Source organism: Vigna unguiculata, chromosome 9 (genome assembly GCF_037176805.1).
Source record: "Vigna unguiculata cultivar grain cowpea cultivar isolate G323 ecotype 2 chromosome 9, ASM3717680v1, whole genome shotgun sequence".
Classification (NCBI taxonomy): Eukaryota; Viridiplantae; Streptophyta; class Magnoliopsida; order Fabales; family Fabaceae; genus Vigna; species Vigna unguiculata.
This window is the reverse complement of record NC_140800.1, coordinates 7,107,958-7,120,251: the sequence shown is the minus strand read 5'-3', so window position 1 is coordinate 7,120,251 and position 12,294 is coordinate 7,107,958. Positions and strand designations below refer to the sequence as shown.

General features: G+C 28.4%; 1 protein-coding gene and 1 long non-coding RNA gene across 2 annotated transcripts; one reads left to right on the top strand and one right to left on the bottom strand.

Annotated features, from left to right (window-relative positions):
* Positions 1 to 4,116: 4,116 nt before the first annotated feature.
* Positions 4,117 to 5,396, bottom strand: LOC146883487 (uncharacterized). Its single transcript, XR_014984411.1, has 5 exons — positions 5,064 to 5,396; positions 4,900 to 4,992; positions 4,714 to 4,814; positions 4,413 to 4,631; positions 4,117 to 4,227 (listed from the first exon to the last, which is right to left on the bottom strand). It is a non-coding gene; the product is annotated as an uncharacterized LOC146883487 (long non-coding RNA).
* Positions 5,397 to 9,668: 4,272 nt separating this feature from the next.
* On the top strand, positions 9,669 to 12,289 carry LOC114162309 (heptahelical transmembrane protein 2-like). The gene is made up of 4 exons (XM_028046153.2): positions 9,669 to 10,022; positions 10,128 to 10,196; positions 10,274 to 10,352; positions 11,441 to 12,289. The coding sequence occupies exons 1-4, from the start codon at positions 9,871 to 9,873 to the stop codon at positions 12,119 to 12,121; spliced, it is 981 nt and encodes a 326-aa protein (XP_027901954.1). The 5' UTR covers positions 9,669 to 9,870; the 3' UTR covers positions 12,122 to 12,289.
* The last annotated feature ends 5 nt before the right edge of the window (positions 12,290 to 12,294 follow it).

The following is a 12,294-nucleotide window of genomic DNA, read 5'->3' as shown; positions in this document are numbered from 1 at the left end:
AATAGTAGTATCATATAAGAAGAATAGTACTAAATTTTGAGAAAGAGAACATGTTCATCAAAATAATTATAAAATATAAATTTTTTTTATAATTTTATTATAAATAAATTTGTATCATAAATAATTAAATAAGATTGAAATACATAATTACAGAATTTAAAAGGTAAAATAAAAAAATAAAATACATTAATAAAAATAAAATTAACGATAAATTATGTGCATTGAAATATTATGATGGTTACAAAATGTTTTTAGAGCAAAGTCCTCTCTTTTGATTATTATACTATGACACAAAGTTATTATTTTGCTTATATATTTATATTAAAATAATTATATATAATAAGTTAATCTAATATATGTTTATGTGTTTATATTTGTATGTTAGGTTGAAATGGATTAATCCATGTAAAACTTGGTGAGTATTATATATTGTTTATTGTATATTTGTCAATATTATAAACTTATGAACAGGCTCACACGTGTTCAACAAAGTTGGAAGAACAATTTTTTATATTATATTTAATGTTAGCATTTGATGATTAAGAAAAAAACTCCTTAAGTTTTAATAAACTTAAATTTTTCATATCGTGTTCCTTATTGTAACCTTGGATTTGAGTAAAGATGATTTTTAGAATTTTATGTAATTTAAATATATTAGTTTTTATCTTATTTCAAATGTTTTATTTGGATAGTGTTGAAGCTATGAGCTTAAATGTCTAATATATACTTAGTTGCTATGTGATATTGAAGCCAACAATGAAAAAAAAAATGTTTGAATGTTTTATTAGCCATTTGATGAGATATATCTTTATTTATAATTTGTTTCATTGTTGTGAAATTTTTTCATAAAAAGAAAATTTGTTTACACATTCTCGAGTTGTTCTCCTTATGTCATTTGTTTGTGTAATTAAGAGTGATAGTTGAATAATATTTATGAAAGTTATAAATGTATTTGTGATAAATAATGTCAGGTCCTTTGTCTTAGAGAGGTAAATGATATAAACAATAGTGTTCTTTGTCCTTTTTTTTTTTGGCTCTACGTTTCTTTTCCTACACTCTCAAATTTCAATGTAATGTTCATTAGTTATTTTATATATATATATATATATATATATATATATATATATATATCAAAGTAATTAGGTAAACAATAATTATTTAGCTATCTGTATTTACGGTCATACTATACTATTTTTACTCAACACTTCAAGTCATCTTGATAACAAACTTTATTTTTTTCTTGTGATTGTCAGGAGTTTCCTGAATTTCAAAATCCAACTCTAGATTTTTACGAATTTCAAAATTCAATTATGAATTTTTGAAAAATAGATTTAGAAATCTAGTTTGTGATTTGTTCGGATTTTAAAATTCAATTTTAGAGTCTCTTAGATTTCAAAATTCGATTTTGGAGAAATCCAATTTTGGAGTATTTCGGATCTCAAAATCTGATTCGGGAATTTTACAAATAACGAGATTTGATTATAGATTTTCCCTAAATTTGAAAATATACTTCTAGATTTTCGGAATTCAGTTTTGGATTCTCAATCCAATTTTGGAGTCTCTTCGATTTTGAAATCTAGTTTTGGAGTCTTTGGAATTTCAAAATTTGATTTTGAAATATCTCAAATTTTAAAATTGAATTCTAAATTTTCTTGGATTTCGAAATCCAATTTTGAATTTTTCCACATGCAGTAAATCCATTGTGTTGATCGCCTTTAACGTATTTGTAATTCATGGCCTTTATTTGTTTTAATATGTCATTTACTCATGAATCATTTCTTATCAAGAATATTTGGTGAAGTTGTGGACAAACAGAGGAATGTATTTAGAAACATATCATCAAATAAGTATGTTTACATTGTTTTAATTTACTTATTTTTGTTAGTTTTGTTAGATGTTATATGATATTGTTGATTTCATTTGTAGAGGGTTGAGTTTGCTTACTAAAGTTTAAAAAAGGTATTGGAACAACAATATGTGAGTTTTTCTTGCATTTTGCAGTTCATGGGACGCGATGTAGAATCAACCAACCAATTCACATTTATCTTTTATTATTCTATTTTCCAATTAGATTTTACTTTTCCTTAAATAATATGTGATGATATTTAATGATTTTTGTATGTACAGATAATCAAATTAAAGTTCTATCACATGATTGTATATATGTTTTTACTTCATTAGAAATTATTTGTACATTTCAATTAATCTTCTATGATTGTATTTTTATTTTTTTCAAATATTTTTTTTATCATTACCCTAAACACACATATATATAAAACATGTACGAGGAATGTACTGTGTTGTTGTTTGTGTTATGAACTTTGGTCAAGATTACAGATGAACAAAGTCTTTTGTGATACGTGTGATTAAGTTATGAATGTTTTTATTTATTTATTTATGAATGGATAAGTTTTGTGTGTATTAAGTAACGAGTAACACATGAATAAAATAAATTTTAAAAATGCTATCAATGTTTGGCATAGGTATACATTATCTGCAAGAGTGTATCTTGGGTGATCACTCAATGAAGAGTTATCTGCCACATATATGTGAATCTGGTGCAAATTATAACATCCCAGATATACATTACAATGATTTTAATATCATAATACATAAACATTTTAAAATACATTTTTATATACAATGTATTAAAGTTATAATCATATCTAATATATATATATATATATATATATATATATAATAAATTTAAGAAAATAGAAAACAAAATAAAATAAGTTTATTAAAAATAATAAGATATTGATATTGTAAAAAAATAATAAATAAATAAATAAAATATCAGAATATACGTACGTATAATATTTATTTATATATATATATATATATATATATATATATATATATATATTAATATCATAATATTATAAACATTATATAATATATTACGTTTACGTTTTAAAATAAATGTATATATATACAAGTTTATCTCTCAGAAGAAATGATGCAGGATCAACGTTTACTAATAGACAGAACTTCAATTAATAAAAATTTTATTTTTGTACTGCAAAATTTAAGATAGGATTGAGTGAATTTAATGATGGAATCTTTAATGCCTATTTATAGTGCAGTCACTATAAAAATAATTGTTTTTAACGGTTATATTTGGTGTTTTTGAAGGTTTTAACCTCCACTAATGGTTTTACCAGGTGTTTGAAATTCTCTCGGAAGAACAAGCGTGACTAACGAATTACTGAGATTTTTAACAACCCTTGGAAGTGGCGCAACTTACAAGAGGTTTCAAAAACCCCCGTTAATACCCGGAGTTTCGAAAACCCACGTTAATGCTTGGGGTTTCGAAAATGCTTGGGGTTTTGAAAACCCCCAGTAATGCATGGGATTCTAAAAACTCCCAGTAATGCGTGGGGTTCTGAAAATCTCCAGTAATGCATGTGGTTCCGAAAATCCTCGGTAATGCTTGGGGTTCCAAAAATCACTGTTAATGCTTGAGGTTCCAAAAACTTCCATTAATTCCTCGATGTTAATACCAAAAATTTAGTGCTCATGTTATTATGACATTGCTATGATGTTAAAATTGTACTTTCCTGATAATTGATTTGTTTAGTTAATTATTTGAGTACGAAAAGAACCTTATTCTATGGAATTTCCTATTTATTGCTTAGCATTTTGGTACCAATCAATACAAATAAGCAAAAACTTCAAGGCCACTTTAAAATAAGCAATCAATACAAATATTCATTCAAACGATACCAATACAAATATTCATTCAAATGATACCAACAGTGGATTAGTAGTCATAATGCTCTTAATATAATAAGTGTTGGAAAGGTAACATTTGAATGATAATGACATAATAAGCAGTGCACTATCTACCTACAATAAACCAAAATGTAAAAGGAAATTAGAGTTGTTCCCCATTAGCACAATTAACCAAAAGTTTCCTAGAAGCATATTTGTTGAGAAATTCCAAAAGTAAACCAAAAATATCATCTAATGCGGTGTTGGATGTTGATCATTTGTTTCTTCGTTTAGGAACACTTCCTTGATTAGATACCTAACATATAAAAAATAATGATAATTAATAACTTTCCAAATAATAATATCAAACATATATTAATTTAATCAAGATTTAAATATTACCGTTGGTGCATGATGCATAGTAAAATCACGAGGCAACTCTCCTTGATAATTTTGTACCAAAAAATTAACCATTGCCTTCATTTCATTGAGTTGGATTGTCAATGTAGAAACCTATTTTAAAACACAAAATTAATCAAAATAATCAAAATAGAGAAAATAACTCTTATTTTCTACTTTTGAAGAAAAAAAATGAAGCTCTTTTGACAATCTTGGTTTACATAACATATTACTTTAAATATATTCAAACGTCAAATTTGATAAAAGTAATGCATCATGATCAAAACTAAAAAATTAACCTGATTTTGTAACTGAGCATTAGAAGGATAACTTGAAGATGTTCCATTATATGAATGACCCTTAGAGCCAAACACTTTAAATGGGCAAGGACCCAAACCCAAACCCCTAACACGTCCACAATGTTCTTGGCTTCCGAAAACAAAAGCTAAGGAATCAATACTTTATATTTCTTTTGATACAGATGATGATGATGTTGATTCATATACTTGAATTTTTTCCTACAAAGAACATAAGAAGAAACTAATTAAAATAACACAAAGTATGATTGACAATTATAGACTTTATTAGAATTGAACTTACATTGATTTCCCTCGCTTCATCACTCACAAAGGCTCCATTGGCATGTTTATGTGTTGCTATCCACACCTCTCCTCTACTAACCTTGTGGCCACACTCTTTTTCTTATAAAATTAAAGAAAAAATATATGACACATAAAGCCAAAAATTTAAACAAAAAGTTCACATCAAGATATGTAGTATTATCACCATTTCATCTCTTTTCCTTGCAATGCTCTTAGATCCACATGTGTGAACAATGGTTTGTTTTGTCCTATTATCTTTATTTTTCAGAGCATGCTCCTACTCATCAACGTATAAAAATTAATAATCATTAACTTGAACGATGTTGATGAAAAATAGTTTCAATATACCTTTGTTTTTGAATTTAGTCGATAATCCACAAAAGAAGCCCAATGATCTATATCTATTCCTACTGGGACCATTGCGATCAATTCATCTCTAGTACGTGTTCCATCATTTCTAAGTTGCCACAATTCCTGTAGTGGTCTCTCCACTTTATGTTAAGTGATTTGAGGATGTGGCTTATATGAACATCGGAATGGACATCAAACCTAGCCTTCAAAACATAAAACAATTAAAATTAACAAGAGTTATAGTATAATTAAATCATACATTAAGCTTTTACAATCCTTTCATTAGGAGGTAAATGCCACACATCATTGGTTCGTAGTTGTTTTGTAATTCTCTTTCCTTGATCATCTCAAGATGAAGTATGAAAAATCGGGAGATCGAAAGAGAAAAATTGAAAGACGAAATAGGGAGATGAAGTATGAAAACAAAATTGGAAGCAAGGGATAGCAATCTTCGTTACCTCGAGCTTCATTACGTAGAAGTTTCCATGAGACAATGAGGAAGAACGGTGGAGAAGGATATGTAGCGGTGGTGAAGGACGGTGGAGAGTGGAGAACGATCTTCTCCTTTGAGACATGACTATGCGACAAAGGAAAGCAACACTGTACCTCCTGAGACACTAGTGTTTCTAAAACATTAAAAATTACAAAAGAAAATGAAAATGAAAAAATTAATTAAAATTTAAATTTTACGGGGGTTCTTTAAAAAAACCCCAAGTACTTAACTGGGGTTTTTATACCTCTAGTATATTGTATTTTACTGGAGGTTATTATAACCTCAAGTAATTAACCCCTTCTAAAATTAAATATTTTTGTAGTGAGTGAAAGCAATAGGAGGCAAAGTAACCAGAAAAACTAAAAAAAATCTGAGAGCGAGAGAAGCACATTAGATAAAAGGAGGAGAGAAATACATTAGATAAAAGGAGAAACGTAATTAAGACTCAAAGGAGAAATAAGAGTTGAATCGTGCATTTGTTAAGATCTTTTTCAATCTCTGAGATAAGAGGAGGAGACATTTATCATTTTATCTTTTGACTTTTATTTTTTCTATCTCTTCATAATTATTTTTATTTCTATATTTACCTTCAAGTGAGGTGTCCTATTCTTATTTATTTTATTTATATTCATTTCTAGTTTTGCACTGGTCATATTTATTTAATTTATATTATCTCATTTATTTATATTTACCTTCAGTCACGTACTAGTTCTCTTTAATTATTTATGTTTATCTTTAGTCACAGATCCTCGTTATTTATCTATAATTGTTTCCAATTATGCACTAGCACTAATTATTTATTTATAGAATTATATGGTTTAATATCAAAATAAAATTTATGATAAATAAATATTTGATTACTGTAGTTGGATGTATGACCTTGGGGATTTAAATGAGTGGATATTACTCAATATGAGATGTTATTGAGTTAGTTTGTTGGCCATGATGAGGCTCGTTTATATTGACTAGTCACTACAAAATTAATCAAAATCTTTATAAAGTATAATAAAAACCCAGTTTTCATGAATCTAAAAGAGTTTTCATTTTATTTTATTTTCTTGAGATATGCTATATTTTTATGTGATAATTGTCTCACTTCCCTATTTTATGATTGTGTGAAAAACAATTTTATAAACTTATCATAGATGGCGGCTCCCAACATGTCTGATCCCTTCTTCGCCGACATTGTGGCTGTTCTCCCAAGGAATGCATGGCAAACCAATGCAGTGAATAATTCGGTGACATTTTAGAGAACATGAAACTCTACTATTACTTTCCTCTCTGCTCCCAATGCGCCGATTGTCATCGAAGGACAAATCGGAGTTACCTTTTATTTTCCTCCAATAGTCCAAGTGAACCATATCCATAACTTTTTCCCTCCACCCGTTTGAAAGCCAATATATGAGAGGAAACCTGTAAATAAATAACACTCATTCCTCTCTTAGTGTAGGAAATATAAGACGTGTGATTAAGTTATGAATGGTTGTTTTGTTTTAGAATGGTTAGCTTTTGTGTGTGTTTAGTCATGGACAACATGTGAATAAATACAACTTTAGGAATGCTATGAATGCGTGGCATAAGTATACATTCTGTGCAAAATTTGTATCTTTGGTGACCACTTAATGAAAAACTATGTAATAACAAAATAATTAAATATCAGCACATAAGTTGCCGTAAATATGACACAAAAGAATAAGGAGGTCAAAATATCATTTTTGATATTTATATTACAGTGAAACTTTTCAAGAGTTTATTAAGAAAGAAATGTATGTAGCTTATATTAAGTGATGTTGATTGCTCTCTTTATTTACTTTAGAAACCTTTGTGAACATTTTTTTAATAAATAGATGTTGCTCATTAGGTTGTAGGCTTTCATCTACAATGTATATTTTGAAATAAAAATATATCAAACATAAATTCCAATGATGTATGAACAATTAGAACTCAAAATCATTGGATCATATAAATATATTAAGTTTGAATCATTTAGAGAAAAGAAACAAGTGAAGTTATGCATTAAAATCCAAAAACAACCATCAATCAGTTAATTAAATAGTACCCCTAGATTCTTGATTAGAATGTTTTGGCCACCTTAAGAATAATAAAAACAAATCAAGAACAACAAGGTACAAAGATGAAAAGACTGTTTGGTTGGTGCATATGTATAAAGAGTCTAAAACTTTATTGGTTGGTGCACATGGATGACACATATTTTTTCTTCTGATTAGTGTTTATCCTTATGGTATTGTAAAGTTACAAACATAGTTTTCTATAAAAGTTAATGACTAACCTTGCATTATTAGAGGAGATGGTTGCGAAAATTAAGTAAGGGTTTGCCAGATTCCTTTATGTGTAAATTTATCCATTAGGAATATTAGTTTGCCATATTATTTTTTGGTGAAATTAGGGATGATAATCTAAATCAGTTTGTCTTTCAATTCGATAAAAAGTTGGTTAGGTAAGTCCGTCTTACATAAGAAATATAGATTAATTTTTTTACCCACCTCATATATATATATATATATATATATATATATATATATATATATATATATATATATATATATATATATATATAATTTAAAAATGGATTTTGAATTAGTTGGTTCTATGATATTAATGGATTTTGTTTTATATATCTCTCACTTTTACGCGAATTAGTATAATTTAAAATAAAAAATTAAACATCTGTGACCTTCTGCTGTCTAATATACCTAATTACAAAAAAGTTAAGTATTTTAAAGCTTTAGTCAACTTTTCTATATTTAGAAGTAACATTTTCTTATAAATTTATAAATCCCTAATATTTATAAATCATCTTCTATTATTTCTTACAAGAAACCCTGTCATTAATTTCATAAAATAAAAAAGAAAAGTATATTTTAACCACTATATTTAAACTAAAACATGTATATAATTACAATGTACATATAAATCAATTAAAAAACTAATATATAAATCCTAATGTCTTCTAATATTTTAAAAATAGATTAATTGTCATAATATCCTTATTTTCATAATCAGCATCATATATTTCATCATTTTAGTACATGTTTGACTAATTTGTAAAGTATCCAACCTAAATAAGATTAATTGGCAAACAGATATATTGTTGAACAAGATAGAACTCTAATTGTTGTGTAACAAAGGGAAGAAAAAGTAACTAGAACTAAACAGAAAAAAAAAAAAACAATACTACAATAAATTTTCATTCGCCACTTAATAACTTAATTGCAATAAAATTCTTAGATATAATAATAATAATTCTTTTACCCACAAATATTTTTATGGAAGTATATCATTTCACAAAAAAAAAAAGGTTAAAACAATTAAAAGTTGATGGATTTTCATCTAAATAGACGATCAATATATAGCAAAAAGAATATTCATCTTTTAACTTATTGCATATGAGAAGATGTACAATAAACAGGAATCATCTATAACTTAATCATTAATAAAATAATTTATTTCTGTAATTATTTTATAATTACACAATTTTTATTTTATCTTTATCAATATAATCGTTTTATGATTTAGATTTTATAATTATTTTTTAATTTCCTACAATAATTATTTTTTAATTTCCTACTATTTACTACTAATTTATAATAACCACATTCTTTTTATCAAGACAAGATCTTTAACAACACCACACATGTGTTTTTTGTTTATTTATTTTTTAATTATTATTTCTGTCACTTATATTATACCATGTGTACATTCATTTATTTTCCTTAATCTTAACACCAAATTTAATTCGACAAAAAGCAAAAAGTAAGAACCGATTATGAAAAGTGATTTTTGCATGAGCGGTTACAATATATTTCGTCACGCTTTAGAAACGATCTCGTAAATTTATCGTTTGAAAAATCTCATTTCTTGGTTCACAGAAATCTCACTCTTCACCTTCTCACAAAACGTGATTCCCATTTCCTTAATCTAAAATCATAATCCAAAAAAAAAAAAAAAGCCACATTTTGAATTTACGGTAATCTTAGTGTATTCCACTTATTATGTTAACCCCAATCAATCCCTTCACGCACGCAACCAATTTGCCTTCAAATTCTATTGCTTGGCGTCCACAACCAAACAATTTTTTTAAGCAAAGAAAAATGGTTCACACTTCAGATAGCATAATGTTTTATCCGTTGCGCATAAATAGAAAGAGGGGGGAAGAAAATGGATTAAGGCGTGAGGGGTGAGAGCGAAAACAAAGCGCTGTTGACCCACTCGCCGGAAAGCGAACGGTTAGTTATTTTCCGGCGAGCGTGGAGGAACGGTCACCGGAGAAGAGGAAAGAAGAGGAAGAGAATGGGAAGAAAGCGATTGGTGAGGTTCGAGGAGTTGCCGACGTACCTGAAAGACAACGAGTTCATCTTGGATCATTACCGGTCGGAATGGTCCGTGAAGGAGGCGTTGTTGAGCGTCTTCATGTGGCACAACGAAACCCTTAACGTTTGGACGTGAGCAACGTTATTCGAAACGTTATTCATTTGTTTATGTATTGTTTTCGATTTCTTCTGCAGCGAACTCAACGTGTTTGGTTTTTTGTGTGTTTTTGGGTGCAGGCATTTGGTTGGGTTTCTTATATTTGCGGCGTTGATGGTGCTGGGAGGTTGTTTTTCGGGTATCTTCAGGTATGAATGATTTAAGGGTTTTTTGTTTGGAGAGAAGATGAATGAATGAAGTGATGTGATGCTACGTCGTATTGTAGGGTAGGGGCGATGGAGATGGAGTTGTTCATTATGGGAAAGGAATTCAACGGTTCTCTCCCGGTCACTACTGGATTCGTGGTTTGTTTTTCTATTTATTTATTTATTTGTTTAGAACAATGCAATTTATTATAAATTTGTTTTGTTATTTTAACCTATGTATGTTTTTTTTTCGAGATTGAAAATAATATCTCCATGTCTGTCCAATTTCAAATAAAGAATTTACGTGAAATTAATATTTTAATCAGTTAAAAGCTTTTTAAGATGATTGGCTAGAGATGTTTTAATTTTCTGATTTTGGAAGAAGGAATAATAGGTTGACACACTTACATGTTTTTTATAATAAAAAAGTGAGAGATAATGTCTCAAATAAATATAAAATCCAATAAATTTTTCCTTTTGAAAACTACAATTGGATGATGTATCGTTATGTACATGTGGGGTTGGTGAGACACAAATCCTCCATCTTTACCTCGGCACTATCCAACAACGACAAAATAATATTTTATATTAAAGTATAAAATAATTTAATATGAATCAACTACAAAAGTAAGAAAAATATTAGTTTTTAATTGGTGTTGGAAAGTGCACAAAAGTTTAAAGGAAAATTATGTTTTACAAAAAAAAATGATTTTTTTCTTATTAACAAACACTATTTAGATTTAAATTTAGTTTGATGATATATTTATTTTTTATATGTATTTTAAATGTTAAAATCATGTAAATTTATCTTTTACTTAAATTTTTAAAATCTTACATTTATGATTTTATATTTCATACATCATTATTATAATAATTTAATTAATATCTTCGATACCTTGTATAGTTTTGGTAAAATGAATAGTAACTAGATTTTCTAACATATTCTTTAAAATATATTTTCTCTGCTCTAAAACAATTTTAGTTTTTTAAGCCATTTTTTCAACAATATCTCTACATAAAATTAGGAGTATATTAATTTATTAAAGATAATAAAACTGTGACAGTCACTCTTTACATGATAAACTTTCATGCATAATTTAATAAATTTTAATGGATGATGGTAGTGGATTGGCATGGATGTATTAGAGAATCTTCTAACAGTACTAAATTGTTTTATTACTTTTATGATAAACTTAGTAATTCATTCCATGTTGGTGATTATTATTATTATTTTTTTTTTTTTGCAGGATTCGCATTTGAGGTACTTATTGGTACCATCTATAATTCCTGACCTGGGAGATGGCGCAGAAGCAGAAATAATTCCCAGATGGCCGTGGTTTGTTTTCTTAGCTGGAGGAATGAGCTGTTTGGCTTTCAGTAGTATTTCCCATCTAATGGCATGCCACTCAAAATGCTTCAACCTGTTTTTTTGGCGTCTAGATTATGTAGGAATTTCTCTCATGATAGTGTGCTCCTTCTATGCTCCAATTTACTATGTCTTTTTCTGCAATCCTCACATAAGGACATTCTACTTGACCACAATAACTGTGTTTGGAGTCCTGGCCATTATCACCCTTCTTGCCCCATCACTTTCTTCCCCTCACTTGCGACCCTTCAGAGCTTGTTTATTTCTCTCCATGGGATTTTCAGGTGTCATTCCTGCAGTTCATGCTCTGGTCACCAATTGGGAGCACCCACAGGTTGTTGTTGCACTAGGATTCGAGCTTCTAATGGCCATTCTATATGGCATTGGAGCTGTGTTCTATGTTACTAGAATACCAGAGCGATGGAAGCCTGGGGCATTTGATATTGCAGGTCATAGTCATCAGATTTTTCATGTATTTGTTCTTCTTGGGGCGCTTGCACACACTCAAGCCACACTGCTAGTCATGGAATTTCGAAGGAGATCGCCCACATGTGCATTTTAGACAAGTTGGCATCATTGTTATTTTTTGGTGATTGTTTCCGATTGGATCATCATCACCCTTCCAAAAATGGCCAGCTTATTATAAGCCGCCACCAGTTGATATAGATATTAATTCAATCATTCTGTAATGTTAGAAACAGAAAAGTTTAATACACAGCCTTTCAAACAACCAGT

Excerpts from the sequence above, each read along its gene's own strand:
- LOC114162309 (XM_028046153.2), top strand. The coding sequence starts at position 9,871 with ATGGGAAGAAAGCGATTGGTGAGGTTCGAGGAGTTGCCGACGTACCTG. Across the intron at positions 10,197-10,273 it reads TGTTTTTCGGGTATCTTCAG|GGTAGGGGCGATGGAGATGG; the intron begins GTATGAATGATT and ends GTCGTATTGTAG. Across the intron at positions 10,353-11,440 it reads CGGTCACTACTGGATTCGTG|GATTCGCATTTGAGGTACTT; the intron begins GTTTGTTTTTCT and ends TTTTTTTTGCAG.